The following is a 17,989-nucleotide window of genomic DNA, read 5'->3' as shown; positions in this document are numbered from 1 at the left end:
TCACTGAAAACTAAATAAAATTCAATAAGATTGCGTAGAAAGGAACTACAGGCTATCCGCTACAGCTCTTAGTCTCTGTTATTTCGCATTTTTAAAGGTGTGGGTGCTCAGTTCATTTAAATTTGGTTCTCTCAAGTCTACCAAAGGAGGACCATGGAGCAGCAGCTGAACATGTATTCACTCAAAGTTAGTACCAAGACAAATATCAATTCTTAAATATATATATATATTTAAACGTATTTCATAGGGGACAAGTGGCACAGCTGACAGCATAGGGCTGATGACAGCCTGGTAGATTTTTATCTCAGTTTATTAAAAATTATCCTTGGACTATAAATACTTGGACTATGCTCTCTGTATGCAACTGAACGGCGAATAGAACTATTGGATTAATAAACATGTAGAGGTGGATCAGTCTAATAAAGTTTACCCGTATTGCTATGGTTAAAATTTAACTGAAGTACCGGACAGAAAACGAGAGGCGGGGCTCTTGTTTCTTATTTCTTTAGAAGGGTTGAAACGCTTCCCTTTGCTCTTCAGTGCTTAAACCGTATACTGGCTGATTTCTGCTATGTTACATATGTTAAGTACATATATGAAGCGTATAAATTATTTATGAATAAAATGTGTAAATTCTTAAAAGCAATGACATCAAAAGTATCATTAAAGTCCCACATAATTCGAACAAGACCATAACATATAAAAAACCAGTTTTACATCTCAGAAATAAGATACATTGATTTCAAATGGGGTTACTGCTTTAAATTTTTGAATCAAGAAACCATAACACTGGAACAATTACAGTGTAATATCACTGTGTTACAAAACAGGTATTTTCTGCCCCCAAGAAATTCTTTGCCATTTCAAATTCCTAAAACTTTAATCTCTCAATGTCTTTACAGTGCAAACCAGTCAAGCTTCAGGAAGACAGCTCCACAGGTTTCTTTAGCAGCACTGTTAAAACAGACTGCTTTCCAAAGATTAATTAAAAAAATGCTGGCTGCTCCAGAAGCATGACTTGAGTATAACATGGAATAATGACATTATAATTAATAGAAATAAAAGCTAATGGAATCTATTTTACTTTATCCCGACAACAGATTATTAATTTAGCTTTCAGATTTCACACAAACAAAATAGGGATCCTGGTGCCTTGTTTACCTCAAATTCTAGAAATTTGGCTTCAGTCTCATTATTAAGCAATGTATGTTCTGTTTGATTTTGTATTGCTACTGTCTTTTGTCTTTGTTTAGGTTAATTTGGACAGAAGAAAAGAATATATTCTCTTGCTTTACAGTCCCGAATCAGTATTGCTCCCTTTACGTATCCACTACTTCATTGAAATGAATCCCTATTTAAGGTATTTGTTTCCTCCCTGTCAAAAAAAAGTCAAAAAAAAAAGGAAGGCGTTATTGCATGAAAATGTATGGCATTTAATTAAGAATTATAGCTCTTCATTAGAAAATAATCTTTTGACAGTAGATAGAATCTCCTTATCACCAAAAAGCTGAGACCAACCCAGTGTTTTCACAAAAAGCGTAAAGAATTTAAAAGAGGTCTCAAAAGAGATAGTTGGGTAGCTGTTAAGCAAGCTGGGAATTTGATCAGAGAGGGAATATTTTATTAATCTTTACCGTAACAAATTAGATATACAAATTTAGAAAAATTCTTTCCAGCCTTGTTCACAGAATCATTAAGGTTGGAAAAGACCTGTAAGATCATCAAGTCCAACCATAAAAAAAAAACAAAAAAAACCCCCACCAAACCGAACCACACATACAAACAAACAAACCCACCCACCCACAAAACACACCACAACCCACACCAAAACAACCCCCACAGCACCATGCCCATCAAGCCACAAAGAGAGTCAGCCTTTCAAGAGAAAAAGCAAGAACAGGCTAGAAAATTTTGTCAGGGAGTAAAACAATCTCCCGAACAGCATAATGCGAGCTGGGAACCCTGGCCCCGCAGGCGTCAGGCTCTAGAAGATGTCTCCAGAGCCGTGATCTGAAAAGCCACAGCTCGGGAAGGCGATCATAAATCACCTGCCGATGATTTCTCCCGGCCTTTGCCAGGCTGGTTTTGTTGTAACTATGGCAACACCTTTTCCCCAGACCAAAGTTCAATTATTTTACATTCTTATTACCACTGCTGTTTGCTTAAAGTTTACCAGGATAACTATCTGCCAGCACAGAGACCAGATCCCTGATAGTGAGGAGGAGGAAACCACCCCACGCTAAGCAGGACTAAAGAGAAGAAAATACCCTGAACCAGTGGAAAATTTCTGACAAAATGCCATCCAGAAAAAAAACAGCCATATTTGCATCTGCTTTTCTCACCTGTGTTTGCTCTTTCGTGATGATTTGTGTTGTGCTGGCGACCCCGCTCTGGATGAGTAGCAAGGTTTTCTTTTCTGGCACAAACTCCAGCGTTACGGTAAGCCTCACCTACGGACTTTTTCGTGGTACCTGTGAACAGTTCGTCGAGGCAGGACTTCAGGTTTCAGAAAGGACTTTCCAAGGTGAGTGGTGTTACGCCTGGAAATGGATGGCGTCTTCTTGCTCATGCAGATGACAGACGTAGGAACCGCGGCTCATTCTTTTATTCATCTGTGACTATAATACTTCGAGTGAGAATAGGAATGTCTGTACACCAGTCTGGGGATTTAAGCGGTATAAAATAAGACCCCCAAAAAGCACAGAAATGCTGCAGCATTCTTGCCAACAGCAACTTCTTCTAATTACCTGTGATCTTAGCCTACGCTTTGGAACAAGATAAAAATACAAAATAGGAACTTTGTGTAAAATTGATTTTAATTTTCAGAAGCTTTCAGATAGGAACAGAAAAGCAACACTCAATTACCATTTTATTAAAGGATTACAAATCTAATTTAGCTTCCAGGATTTCTTTAAAAATTTCGTTTTGTTAAATTAATTGTTTGATTTAAAACATTTTGCCAACTACTATCAAATTAGCATCATTTTTATAGAAGAAGGTTTCACGAGACTGCTGAAGGGAAAAGAACAAAAGACATAAAACAATAATTTAGACAGATACGGTGTTTATATGTGTGCTGGACCTACACATTAATAACAGTATTCCTTTTATTTCTTCCTTTAAAAGCACACCATTCCATTTTTAAGCGCTATTATCAAATTTAACCATTTGGTTAGTATTTTCAGACCTTATCCTTACTCATATCTTTTTTTTTTAATGCTAGACTGTGAAGTATGGATTACAAAATAGCTTGTCATCTTTTATAAGGCCTTTCTTCCCCCACCCAATGCACGATTTTCAGGTTACTCCTCATCATCGTGGATTTCCAAAAAAAGATGAGCTTTGGAAACAAGGTTATTAGAATAACATTTCGGCAAACATCCAGAAGATTCAAAGTAAACTGTATCTTATATTGACATGCCACAGATCTTACTTTTTGTGCACCTGCAGTTCTTGGTATTTATACTCAATGGTAAATTATTACAGAAGAAAAAGAATAAAAATAGTTAAATAATTAAGGAGGACAGAAGAACTGAGAGATGAGGGAGGAGGAATGCTACATGGGAATAAAACAAAGTTAAAAAATACGGGGAGTAGCAGAAGGGATTTTACCTAGAGCAGTCTTAGAGAAAGTTAAGACAAGCATGAAAAATCCTAACATGAGAAGCAAAACATGAGAAAAAGCAAACCAGAAATAAGATATTATGCATACCAAGTATGAACCACACATTCGATACCGATTTCACACTGTTCAGCAAAGATTTACTTAACTCTATGCAGAAGTAGCTCTACTGATGTGAAGAAAAGCATTCACAAAGCCCAAAGGTAGATAAGCCTGAAAGCTGTTGCAGTGATCAAGGATTTGCACTCATTTTATGTATCTTGCTGTCTCACCGAGTTCAAAGCAATAACGCTGATATACACGTGTGAAAGTGAAAAAATCCAGTCAAAAGAAACCTAATGAAAATTGGGAAGAGTAAGTCAAACAATTTTGAAACATGAGATGTACTTTAAGAAATTTTTTCTTTTTTGGTAGGCTGTTGTAAGATGTCCCATCACAGAGAAGCCGCCAAGGTAGAGCACAGCAGACCTAAGCCTCCGGATGGTTGCCATCTCCTAGCTCTTTCCCAGCTTAATTTAGTACAGAAACGGTACCTGTACAAACAGGCACCCAAATTCCCACAGTGGCAAAGCTGTATCACACAAGCCAGTTCCCATTATAACAATTATATTGTTATGAAAAACCTGAACACAGCAGCATTCCAAGTAAAGCATATAGCATGTATTGAGATCATCACATAACAAATACAAAATCACGAGTAATTCAAACCAGTTTATTGTCAGTCATATCAGAATAATCAAAGTAATTTTTAGAAGGGTAAATATGCATTTATAAAAATAGTTTATATATGGTTGTATCTCCCCGTGCCAGTTAGCTCAAGCCCCAGACCTTGCGCCATGCGGGCAGAGTCTTGCTGATTTTAAGAGAGCTCCACGTGAATCGAGGAGTCCACCCGTGCAGAGCTGATTGCAGGGCACGGATGCAGTCTGGCAGGAATCCGGGGCACGTGTCTTGCCTTTGTCTGCACAGCAGCTAACACAACCCAATCCAGGGCCTGGGCACTACCGTCAGGTAGATTTTAATTACAATTAATGACAAGCACTCACAGAACACTTTCATCAGTAAAGGATTTCAGTTCTTTGCATGGTCTACATGCATTTTGGTGGTGATGGTGGTTTTCCCCCCACCAGATTTAGGTTTTTGTGCTTATCGTTTACAAAACATTATCTCAATTCTCAGATATCAGCCATTTAGGGATGAACAAAACGAGTCAGCTTCAGGAGTTGCTAGCTGCTTTCAACAGCTGCTGAAAGTCAGCCGTGCTTTATGAATAGTCTAAATATGGATTTGCCCGCATCCCTCACCACTTCAGTTGGGCATATATCCAAGACAAAATGAAGTAATTTTAAATTAATTCTTAGGCTCTATACTAGGCATGATTGTCACATTTTATATTAAGTATGATTCTGTACATTCTTGAAATAGGAAAAATACTTCACGGAATTGCGTACATACTATTTTTAAATTCAAATAGTCAGGTCCTCCTAAGACAGGAGATGCCTTTCATTTGATGATATCCTTAAGTAAATGGATTGCCTGTGCTATGGAGAAGGTGCTGTGTTTTCTCCACTCTAACATTTCAGTCACCAGTAAGAAGAGTCATAAGCATCCTTTTAAATCACAGTGCAATTTGATGCTGTCACTCAGCAAACATGCCCTGGCTGGGGGTCTCTGCTCTGCACCCTGAGTGTGTTTCTCAAATGGCGTTGTCATATCTGGGTGTGAGAAAAGGAGAATGGAAATTATGAAAGAGTAAATCAAATCGGTAACTTGGGATATAGATTAATGTTAGCAATGGCCCAGGTTGGCTTTTATTAATGGCCACAAAAAAGCAGTTTATCAACAGCCTTTGCAAAGACCATAACTTATTCTTTTGGAGACCACAACATTAAAAGAAATTTCTGAGCGTAAAGATGAAAGACAAACAAAGGATTACGGTTTCTGCAAGGGTACAGTGCATGAACTGCCTAGTCAGGGTAGCCTCTTTAACAGACTGCCATGAACGACCTTAATAGAGCAATAAATCAATAAGGCTACTTCAGAGGCTCTGGGGATGAGCAGAATGATCTGGCAGAATGTAAAAGTTATTTAATAACTTAAGTCCTTCGAGTCTTCATTAGCTGTTTTAATGATTTGTCTTAGAACCACCTATGAATATAATAGTCTGTAAAGAGCTTGGTTACAGCTTTGCTTGTTTCCAAGTCAAACACATAAAAATTGTGAGCAAGGTGCAGGAAGAGGCATGCCCAGAGAGTCCCGTAAAGTCAGGATTTATCTGACTATCAGCAACCAGCAAGGCCAACAGCGCACGAGGAAGTCTTTGAAATTTGCTATAGCAGGGAGGAATCAATTAACTTTCTAACTTTTAAAATACATGACAAATGCTTGAAAATTGCTGGAACTTCATTAATGTTATCACCAGTCTCCAGATGTGCTATGGGATCTCCTGAAAAGTAGAAAGCTAAGTTGAACTCTACTTTGTTTTTTTTAAATAAACTATTCATTATGTGTTGTAAGTGATTGTAGACCTCATAAAAGCTGCCAGATAAGCAGTGCTTAGAAAAGACCTCCAGGTTGTCAGCTAGACATCACAGAATCACTAAGGTTGGAAAAGACCTGTAAGATCAAGTCCAACCATCAACCAAAAAACCCCACCATGCCCACTAAACCATGTCCCACAATGCCACGTCCACATGTTCCTTGAACACCTCCAGTGGTGACTCCACGACTTCCCTGGGCAGTTTATTCCAGTGTGTCACCACTCTCTCAGCAAACAAATTTTTCCTAATATCCTAACATCATTCACACTCAGGTCAGTAAAAGTTTGGGAAATTCGATCCAACCATACAAGAGTTAAAGATGAAGAAAAAAGAAGATACAGTAAATTGAGGAGAGATCTGGTGAAGGCAAAAACCTCTGCTTTCATTCTGGAATTAGGTTATTTTACACTGATGTAGTGGTTATCCAGCTGTGGGTTACTATCGATCCCATTCAAGTAGATCAGCTACTGTAGATTCCTTCAGTTTGCACAGACACCTTTATTTAGAAAAGAATATCTGCCACTGCAAAAACAGAATTTTCTTTAAAACCTTTAGTCCTGTGCTGTTGCAGGTGTACTTACAACAGGCAGAATCTGACAAAATTACATCCCCTAAACTACGGATCGCTGTCAGAGATAAACAAGATCAATTAGGGGGTGCAATAGCTGTAGCTAGTCAATTCTGGAGATGTTCCGAGTGATAAAATTAAGTGAGGCTGCCAGAGGGAAATTACACAAACCTGTCTGATATAGCTCCAGACTTATTTCTTGAACTAGGCCATGCCCAAGCAGTAAGGCTGCTTCGGCGTGAGGATATGGCATGGCCGGTGGTGTGCTCACTTCCATTTAATTGAGTGATGTCTCCTGAATGCCTGTCTTTCCTATTCTTCTAGAATTGCTTAAATTTGCATCTGTTTCCATAACACGTCCTTACCTGCTATTTCCTCAAACAGAAATTAACTTCTACCAGGGATATTATATAAAATAAGAGAGAAGCTCTCCTTTTCATTTATTTCCAATAGCTCTTCTTTTTGTTATGAGTGTTTATTTTCTTTTTATGGGGTTTTTACTATTTTTTGTTGATATTTTTACTGCTGTGATTTCTCCAAGTTATGCACTAACTGAATACTCCACCATAATGGCTTTATATTAAAAACAGCATAGAAAGGAAGTTTTCCTGCAGCTGGCTGTCTACCACAACACCATTTGAATAGAGCTTGAAAACATTGTTGTTGTATTTGTTATAGGGTAAGGCAGCCACAAGCACGTTATAGTTGCCTTTTCAATCTTTAAATTGAAAGATGGAAAATAAAATACTTCCACGCAGCTATACTGCAATTACACTTTGAGTATATTGCATTCACATTTGTGTCTCTTATTATCAGCAACATATCAAATAACTAGAAGGATTTAGGCAAAAATAAGAAAACGGATTACAGTCCTGAAGGGGTTGAGTATATGTGCCGAGTACATATGGCCAGCCATGCATGCAGCTACAGAAACTACACCAGGCAACAATCTACGAGTATCAACTGTAGTAAGCTGGAGCAAAAAGGAAAGGTGCCAGGATGCTCGATGTTAAGATGCATGACTCCTTGACATGTGGCCTCAGGAGCAGAGACCCTGAGCGCAGGAGCCCCAGGGCAGGGCTGAGCCGGCAGCCCAGGAGCCCACATTCGTCCCCTTGCCGAGCCCAGGGCCACCAGCCATGTCCGCGAAGAGCAGGCCCTCGGGAGCCACAGCACTCCGTGCACCCAGTCGCCCTGGTGAAAACAAAGCAGGATTTACTCCTTTCTTTTAAAAGAAGGGAGCAATACCGTCTCCACCAATTCTTTTTTCTGCAGGACGTGGCAAGAGACAGATCTAGTCAGGTATGAACACTAGCTCAATGGCCAACCATGCTTCATCTGTCCATGAATGACTGTTCTCAGTTACGTTTCTCCTACAAATGCACTCAACCCTTCCAGGCTAACGGCTTTACTGGGCTTTCGGAAGCTGTTCCCTTTGTTAGATTTATTCCACATGAGGGGAAAAGGAAATAATCTACAGTCAAAAGCAAAGTTTTAAATCGGGCATCTGTACAAGTTGCCAGACATCTCAGGAACAATGGGCAGAGGAACACCTAGTTTTCTGATCTGATTTAGGCATAAAACTTCTGTCTGGCTTTGTCAAGAGGAAGTATTTACAGAAATATTAAGGAAGAGAAGTTACTACCCACCCTGATGCCTGGGAATTTTGTGTACCTGCAGGATTAGGAGACATGCACTTATTTCAGGCTCATGTACCTTCATCCTATTTTGGATGCGGGTTCATGTTCTGTGTCCAAACCTACATCCTGATCCTTACAGATCAGCCAAAGCTCTGGTTATTGGCTTTTAATCACAACCGTGTCAGTAAGGGATAAGAACATCCAAGCCCACCAGACTGTGCTGGGAAGGCTGATTATCAATGCTGAGCTGCTGTATTTCAGTTGCAGATAACCTGAGCAACACCAAGGCGAAAATCACCATCACTGCAATTATCGTGATTCTGGTTCTCAGTTTACTGAGTTCCCTTCTGAGTTCTGGATTTACCTGCACTAATGCTGTCAGTAATCCCTACCAGACATTTTTGGGACCCACTGGAGTCTACACCTGGAATTCCTTATGTGGTGAGTAACATGTCCCATGCTGACCACTTTCTTCCCACCATACAGGTGAATATGGTATTCTCATCGATTCCAAGATGAAGAAATAAATATCTATAAAAGGAAACACTTGGAAAAGTATTCTGTTCAGTTGGTTTTGGTTTCTAACCATGTCTGCTGGGATACTTGAAAACTATCTTTTAAATACCAGTAAAATAGTAATTACTTGAAGCAACACCATCGATCAGTAGGAATCTGGATTCACTGGCAGCAAAAATGGAAATGAAAAAGCCCCAACAGGTTTAGCATCATTTCATGCATGAGACACATTCACATCAAGAACAGAGTAACCTGACAAATATGGAATGAAACCATAACAGAAAAGTATGCACTGGAAGTGACTAAAGGGCAATTTGTAACCTCTTCAAGACCTTATGTCACTATTTTATGGTATTTGTATCATATTTGTTGCTGGGTTGCCTACATGCCAGATTAGGTCTCTAATCTATGGGATGGACTCTAGCTTCATTTCTGAAAAATGTGTTGAATACATTCACAATGGCATTAACATAGGGGGCGGCAGTTAGGAGGACTAAGTCATGGCAAAATTTATTTCCTTCTCTAAAAAAGACTTTCACAAATCTAAATAAGTTTTAACATTCCCTAAGCAGAAAAAAAATGGTAGAGATGATGAGTTGTTAGAGAAATGAACTCTATCAAACAGCTCCCTGGAGGTGTAACCCCTCCTTTACCTGGTATGCTTGAGCCCGGCTGCTCCTAACGCACCTTCCTACCCTCTTCATCTTGCTATGGTAATGACTTCAGTTCTCACACTCAATTAGTCTCAAGAGGATTATGCGTTCCTCTAATACTAGGCTTGCACTTGGAAAATTTTCTTTAAAGACGTCTGATTACAGAGTACTTCAGCATGGGCGTCTTGTCCTTCAAGAGCTCTTCAGGTCCGAAGATGCTCTGCTGGTGGAACGGGAGCTTGCTTTCCCGTGAGCCATGCCCCCCCCCAGCAGCGTCCTGTCCTGGGGCCATGCTCTGCAAGCAGCCTTTGCCAAAATAAGACCTTGGTGGAAAGGGAATCATACATATAAACATGGTCTTAATTATAGTGAGTGTAGGTGGGGGTGTGAAACCCACCCCTTTTTCTCCAGCTGTGGCTAACACAGCGTATAAAGATAGATGCTGAAACAGCTGCGGATGCCTTGAAACACAAGAAGAAAAGCAAGCAGAAGCCTCAGTTACAGCATTACTCAGCTTTTGAGACAACAAGATCATTGTCTCATCGCATGAGAACGTTGTTCGTTTCCTGAGCCCAGCACCCATTACACAGCCTGAATCTGCAAGCTTTGACCTGGAATGAAAGGACCATGGGCTTGCCAAAATAAATAGAGAGAAAGTAAACCCCCACGTTGACTGAAGATTGTGGTTACTTTTACAGCCCTGTAAGCGCTATGACCTGGAAGTCTATTTTGCCACGGGCATATTTTTATGAAAAATCATGCATCATTTGATGTGTGAGTGTATCTTGAAGGTTCCTTATTCTCCTACCAGATGGCCTGAAAGTCCAGTGACCTCCTGCAAAAACCTGACCTTGTTTCAGAGGGACCATCTGTAGGATGGTGTACCTAGAGGGAAGGAATAGAAATATTTTCACCAATGCTCAGAGGTTATACCTCTGTTCTGTTAGCACTGTGAAAGTAGAGATGTAAAAGCATTATTTAGCTAAAAGTCAAAGTAACCGAACTCCAGTTATATTCAGAAGGCTATAAGAAACAGGTACAGATCTAATAAGACATCTCATTTTGGCTCATCACAGAGCCATTGAATAATTCAAGCTGGAAAGAACATAAGGTCTCTAAGTCTAAGTTCTTGAGCAAAGCTGGGCCAACCCTGAACTCAGACCAGGTTGCTCAGGGTTTTATCCAGTTGTGATAGTGCACATCCCATGAATTTGGGCTCATATCAAATAGGCATTCTGCAAATCACCCAACGGTTGAATATATTATACTCATCAGCACTAAATTCAGTGAAAAAAAAATTACATTAAATGGCCTTACCTAAGAATAGTCAGTGAGAATCCATTAATTTTAGCAGAAGATATAGTTACCAATGTCAAAACACCTGGCAGATACTATTAGGCGGGACAAAAATTGTTTAAATGCCCACATATTTTACTAATGGAAACTATTAGATAAATCTTTGTCCTAGTCCAGGTATTCTAACCAATTTAAGTAGAATATTTACAAGTAGCTATATAAATAATAATGCAGTTTCACCTCTAACATTTGTAATTATATTTTCTAGGAATCTTCATACTTGTAGCCATGATACTTTTTCCTGTGAACATAGAAGAAAACGGCTTGTCTACGGAATTGGCCCATGGATGCTTTTCTTCTCTGCAGACACATATCAAATCTGAACACACTTATGGATATTCATACTGGATTATGCTGCTCATCATTTTTCTGAACATTGCTTCTATTATCATCATATATTTCTATGACCATGCAAGATATTCTAAGAAGAAAGAACAGGAAAGACCCATTGAAAATGCACCAAAAGACGTCATTCTGTTTTAAGCATGCCACTGAAAAGAGGGTGTAAAGGAAAATGACTATTTAATGTGGACGATCATGGCTGAACATTTCCATTCAAATTGAAGCTGTATGTATAGTTCAGTTAACAAAATAGCTTATTATGTCTTCAAAGCAATTGGATTTTATCTTTATGTTAGGTATTAGTCTAATACGTGTAAGTTTTCATTGGTAAACGTGCTGCCTAAACACCTCTGAGTAGGTATGGCCTGAAGTGCATGATGCCCACACTGACCCGTAGGAATGGACCTCACGCACCTTACAGCTCTGCTCTTCCCCGGAGGGATCGCTGTGAAAACACGGTCCTAGAAGGGTTCCTCCTCTCCGTTCCACCACCGCCGCCTGTCCAAGAGGACTGCCGCCCTTTTGCCCACGCAGTGCAGAGGGGCTGGTTCCCACCTCCCGTTTTCTGGATTTTTCTGGACCGCAGGACAGACCCACGGTGGCTGCCCCGGCTTTCCACAGGGGTGTGGGAGATTTTCTGGTAAGAAATGGACATCCTGTGAACACTCCAAGCACTGAAAATCTGTACTTAACTTGTATGTAGGCCTCTGTACTCAAAGGTTATGAGCGGACAATGATACGGGCTGAAAGGTTACTTTCGGGCAGCATGAATGCTGTGTGAGAAAAGGGAGGAAAGCATGATAAAGACAGAACTTCAGCCAGGATTTAGGCGGGAGCCACGTTCGCATGGACAGCTAGCTTTAACCAATGATAGAATGGTTAGAGTCGCGTGCTTGCGTGCTGAAAACCAATCATAAGGCCAACGGCGCGTGTAATGCGATAACAGAATGTATATTAACTGAGCTATCTGTGCAATAAAGTTGGCATCAACCTGATCATAGTGGTCGTCGTGTTGTTGTCCGTGACTTCCGCGTCAACACAGGGGTGCACCAACATTGGCACCTATGGACACATTTCTGCTTTGCCCTTTGGATCCAAATGGGAAGATCCGAGACATTGGTTTGGTTGTGTATGTAATTTGGGATCTCAAGGGGCAGAAATAGTCCAAACACCAGGAACTCTAGAGCTGATGAGAAATGGTCAGTAAGGTATCGGTGTTTCATTTTGCCCTGCAATTCTTACCGCTGTCCTTTCCCTGCTTAGGGATCTTCTCCCGCAGGTTCCAAGCACTGCCCCACTGACCGCGGGCAGGCTTGCAGGCTCCTGTTCATGAACAGAAGCGTGAGCACTTGGACAAACTCACTTGCGGTCAATCGCCTTCACATCAAACCTCCCAATGGCATCAGCACTGACCCTGTCCGTGCTTCCTTTGCTCGGTGCTTTTGTCCATGGCAGGGGTGGCAGCCAGAGCAGCAGTAGCAAGAGGATGGGCGGTGGCTGACAGAAGACAGCATAGGAGCCCAGTATCTGCAAGTTATCAATCTGTAGCAACATTAGCAAAATCCTGTTTCAGGCTATTTATAGACCCTTGATTACCATCAACAGTGAACGGCAAAGTCACGCCTTGAGCAGGCGTGGCTGCCCGCTTTCCCACCCGCTACGCCAGACTGTCGTTTTGCCCCGACACAAAAGCCAAACAGGGGGCTTTATCAGTGATGGTTTATGGCCAATACCATCCCTATGCCCAGTTTAATTAGTATTTAATATGCACACAAAGACACACATCTGTAGAACTGCACAGAAGTGGGGTGCTCCTTTCCTGTCCCCCCAAGGGAAAGTGAGCAGATGAGTGTGACCTTGGGACAGAGGCCATTGTGCAAAATCATGCTTAGGGTACACCCCCCAGCAGAAGCCTACCGTGCAAAACAGTGGCCAGCACCTTCTGCTCCTTTGCTCCTCACCCCTGGAGCTAGGAGAGCAATTATTTATATATCGCATGGTTTTCCTTTACAATATGGTTTTCACAGTCATGCTTGATAGCTGTCCTCTGATACAAGCGATGCTCATGGAGAAAAAAAAGCATTTCTGAAGAGGATGAGAAGATACAAGAGGTGATTTCTCACTATTTATGTCAAAAAATAAAGTTTCAGGATTAAAGTGCCCAATACTTTATGCAGCTGTGCTCTTTCAAAGGAATCAAAGCAGAGGGCTTTTCCATCCTGCTTAAGCATTTGACTAAAAGTGTCACAGAATCATTAAGGTTGGAAAAGACCTGTAAGATCATCAAGTCCAACCACCAACCCAACCCCACCATGCCCACTAAACCATGTCCTGCAGTGCCACGTCCACATGTTCCTTGAACACCTCCAGTGAGGGTGACTCCACCACCTCCCTGGGCAGCCTGTCCCAATGCTTCACCACTCTCTCAGCAAAGACATTTTTCCTAATATCCAGCCTGAACCTCCCCTGGCACAACTTGAGGCCATTTCCTCCTGTCCTTGGGACTTGTCACCTGGGAGAAGAGACCAACACCCACCTCCCCACAACCCCCTTTCAGGCAGTTGTAGAGAGCGATGAGGTCTCCCAATGATGAGGGCAGAGTAGGGAAAAAACCATAAAAGAGGGTTTCTAAGACTTGAGGGGCGGCATGGGTCAGCAAAATAAGAGCTGTCATCTGCTCTCCACTGCTGACAAGAACCATGCCTAGAACTGCTTTTCAGTGCTGTAAACATGGCAGTAAAACCGTCAGATACTGTGCACCCGCGAGCTCAGCTGGCGGAAAGCCAAACATTTGCCAGTTTTGCTTTGGCTGCAAAAATTTTCGCACAGTTTCAGCATGCATCTGTCACTGTTGTACTCAGCCAGCATCCATCACGCAATACAATTACACTTATATCAGGCACTTGCTCACAGAGAAATAAAGTTGTTGTAATAGAATAATACCGGAGGAGCAGGGGCTCCTGCTTTGAAAAGCAGCAGCTTACCATTGCGTGGGCATTTCTATTGTGCTGAAGTACTAATTCCCATGGAAGAGCCAGGAAAAAAAAAACCATTCCCATTTTCATGTACCTGTTTGAACCACCTGGCTCTGTCAGAAATCAGTCGGAAAGTCTCAAGGGACCTTATTCTTGCTTGCTGATATGTACGGCTGTGAAGCGGCGTTGACACGTGTTGCTGGAAAATCACTGGGTAGTGAGAGCTCACCTGCTTGGATGTGAACTACAGATCAAAATCATTACAACACTAAAAAAAAAAAAAATCAAATTTCAATAGTAGTTAAAGTTGTGGGTGGCTAACAAGGCTACCCTAATATTCTTAGTCTGTTTTTTTTCAAATCAAAGACAGGACTCTCCTTCTCAAGCTCAAAATGATCCTCTCTGCCCTACACTACATACTTTCTGCTTCACATAACGGTGTTGGCTTGGCAGATGTTGCTGACGGAGGTTTAGCAGGCGGCGACGAGGCCGAGGAAGGCGGCAGCTTCCCGCGGTACCGAGCCCCGGTGCCCCAAGGGGCGGCCACTCACATCCCTGCCCGGGTGAACCCAACCTCGGCCAGGCTGCAGAGCAGGCACGGGGAGAGCAGCCGTAGGAGGTGAGTGGGGCGATGCAAGGAGGAGAGGTGAACGCAGAAAATCGTCGCAAGCTTTTCTCCCTACGTTTCCCCCCAAATGCCACGACAGCCCTGTAAACTGGTAGCAAAGTGCTGTGTGCTGGGGGGATTGTTATATTTTATAACGAGGCCACAAAAAGGTCAGTTATCAGGTAACAGCCTGGATTTGAAGCACCTGCTCCAAGTTAAATTACAAAATATGAGAGCTCTGGAATTACCCATCTCCCAGGAAGAAGGCAGGCTGCCCAGGAGCCATCCAGGACAGGGCTGTTCCTGGCAGGCAAATACTTGGGATGAACAAACAGTTCAGGTATCCGTTTGCTAAACCAAAAGCTCAATAAGAAGGGATTGTGCATCTGGGTTACAGCCACTTCTGCCAGAGGAAGAAAAAAGAGAAAGAAAAAAAAAAAAGAAAGGATGCAACATAATCCAACCTCGTATTTAGCTTTTAGGATATCAAACAGGAACTGGTCTGGCTCTTGCCAACCAGACAGCCTTTGAAATGAATGGAGCTGTGTTCAGTACACTTATCCTCTTAATGAGGACAAATTCTGGCAGTTTACCCTTAGGTAAAAAGGAAAAAAGCTTGCACTGTCAGCTTGATGCACTCTTGAAAGAAAAATCAAGCTCCCATCTTATCTAAACCTGGGGTAATTTTACACATTCATCACTTGCCAGTAGTTGAAGCACATTGCTTTTCACCAGGAGCTGTGTCTGATCAGGTCAAGGGAAGGATCCAGGCTGAAACCAGCTGAAAGATGAATCCTCCCTCCAGCAGCCGAGGTCCCAGCTCCAAGCTCGCTGGGGCAGGATGCGTGCAACATGCTCCCACGCCGTGCACCTCAGGTCTGAAGGTGGCTGGGAAACCCAGAAAACTGAGCTGGAGTCCTGCACCGGTGTGCGATTTTGGGCAGCAGCACCCACCACACACCTTGGTGGAGAGCTGAGCCCTCCGGCCGGGCGTTTCCAGCACCCTTGGCACTGCACACACAGAACTGAGCGGGATTAATTCTGCATGCTCCACGCTCCCCGTTTGCAACATGCTTGGGAACCCATGACTCACTGCAGGAGTTTAGCAGCTGGAGAAGAACAAGAGGAGGATTATCGAGGAAGGCAGTCAGCAGCTCCCCTCTGATCCCCCCTCCGATGGGCATAAAATGGCTCTTTTCCTTCTTTTTCTCCCCAAGGAGAAATCCAAAGCAGCCCCTCGCTCCCAATGTACGCTGACCTATCCAATACTGGTTGCTCTGACTAAAAAAGTGACTTATTTTGCTCTGGCTAAATGAGTCACTTGGATGCTTCTACTAAAGTGATCATGATTATTTTAAAATCTGTTAGATATTTCAATCATATAGAGCATTATTTGGTAATACCTTCCCACCTCAGAAGCTCTGCTTCCTATTTATTTATTATTTTAGCATTATGGTTCATTTGAAAAGTTTCACACTGGATAAAAGTTACACCAAAATCAACAACTGTAGAAATGCTGAATAAAGGCAGCTTTTTCTTTGAAAACACAGAAGAGCCTCAATGCCTGGTAAATTATCAGTTACCTTAATGTTTAGCAGCAGCTGAAAACACTTAATAAGACACACTGCAAACCTCACAGCAGGCAAATGCAATAATTTTTGATGTAGGCATATCCACTTGACAGCACGGCAGAAGCTAGTTAACTTCACAATTATAGAAAAAAGAGCCAGCACAGCTTTGCTGTTACCCACAGGCAAAGAGACTCAGTCAATAAAACCAATCCCCGTCCCCCAGGAGCTATTCTGCTAAAGAGTCATCCGGCTTCTGCTATTTAAAAATCTCTGCTGGTAGGAGAACTGCCAGAATTAACAATCGATGTTCTAAATCAAGCGCGGTATCGCCGACACAGTAATGATTTTTATTACAGGAGTATCAGAGAGTTAAAAATAAATATAACTCTCACAGCCCTGTGGCAGGTTTGGACGGTGGATGAAAGGGAGGAGAGCCTGAAGCCAGGTTCACCACGGGACAGCATGGCCACGTCCCCCACCCCGTGACATTAGCTTTTGTCACGTCAAGTGGGTGGAAAATGTAGGATTGCAGTGTTTTCTCCAAGTGTCCTTTCTTTAAGTGGGACAGCTACTCAAATGTAAGGCAGCTCAAGGAATTACAGCATGAAAATGTACAGGAGAGCTTTAGACGGGCACACAAGCGAGCGTTTTATTCTCCCTACCTCATGGTGGCCACGTTCCAGCCAATGCATTTGTTAGCCTGAGCTAAAATTTGGGGTTCTTCAGTAAGGAATTTCAACAATTTTAGCATTGCTGGTGAAACACACATTAATGCTGCTCGATTTAGGAGTAACAGAGCCGCCAAAAGTCAAATCTCAGATGAGTTTCCCCCTTTCCAGAGAGAGGCAAGTCCCACGTGGAGCACAGGTCAATGGGTGATGGCCAAAGCTTCATGCAGGAGAAGCTCTAACACTTGCTCCCAACACCGGCCTGAGCACTTACAACTTTATGAGGTATCTTTTGTCCCACGCTTGGAACGTGGTGTCATCGGGATGTTTTGCTGGCAGCATTTCCACCAGATAATTACTTCATACAGGTGCCTTGAAGAGCACACAGAGCATGGCATGGGATGCACACTGGGTTTCACGCGATACCTCGGGGGGTGTGAGGTTAGTCTGGAAGGCAGCACTGGTGCAGAAACATGCCATAGAAATCCCTGGTTGGAAACATTTACTGCAAGGACAGAGTCAAGTCTTTTATCCTCAGTTTAAGTGTCCTCTTTCCAGATAATTTTTCTCATCGATCTTCTAGGTGAGCTTCTCATTCAGCCTTCTAAAGAGTGGGCACAAGCTAGTAGTCACATTTCAGGTATCATCCCATCTCTCTCCTGTCTACTCGTTTATCTTTTAAAAGCAATCTAGATAAGAATTGCAATGGTGTCCAACAAGGATCTCTTTAAAGTTATCTTTTGGAGAGGATATTGTGGTACCTGCTCACATTATCACTGCAGAGCAATACTCTGGGACACACACAAACACACATAACAGCTTCCCAGGAGAAAGCCAGAAGCAAGGATCTGGCATGTGCACGTTGTCTTAGCTAGGTCATAGGGGCGGAGGCCTTTTCAAAATGAAACGAGATCAGCGTCAAAACTTAGTT

General features: G+C 42.2%; 1 protein-coding gene across 1 annotated transcript; it reads left to right on the top strand.

Moving 5' to 3' along the window:
- The first annotated feature begins 2,295 nt into the window (after positions 1-2,295).
- On the top strand, positions 2,296-11,378 carry CLRN3 (clarin 3). The gene is made up of 3 exons (XM_009811713.2): positions 2,296-2,524; positions 8,632-8,811; positions 11,104-11,378. Exons 1-3 carry the CDS (start codon positions 2,296-2,298, stop codon positions 11,376-11,378), a joined length of 684 nt encoding a protein of 227 aa, XP_009810015.1.
- Positions 11,379-17,989: the final 6,611 nt, after the last annotated feature.

The sequence above is a fragment of the Gavia stellata genome, chromosome 9, assembly GCF_030936135.1.
Source record: "Gavia stellata isolate bGavSte3 chromosome 9, bGavSte3.hap2, whole genome shotgun sequence".
Lineage (NCBI taxonomy): Eukaryota > Metazoa > Chordata > Aves > Gaviiformes > Gaviidae > Gavia > Gavia stellata.
The sequence above is the reverse complement of the archived record's forward strand: the minus strand, read 5'-3'. Positions and strand labels throughout refer to the sequence as shown.

Excerpts from the sequence above, each read along its gene's own strand:
- CLRN3 (XM_009811713.2), top strand. The coding sequence starts at position 2,296 with ATGCCATCCAGAAAAAAAACAGCCATATTTGCATCTGCTTTTCTCACC. Across the intron at positions 2,525-8,631 it reads TTCAGAAAGGACTTTCCAAG|TTGCAGATAACCTGAGCAAC; the intron begins GTGAGTGGTGTT and ends GCTGTATTTCAG. Across the intron at positions 8,812-11,103 it reads CACCTGGAATTCCTTATGTG|GAATCTTCATACTTGTAGCC; the intron begins GTGAGTAACATG and ends TATATTTTCTAG.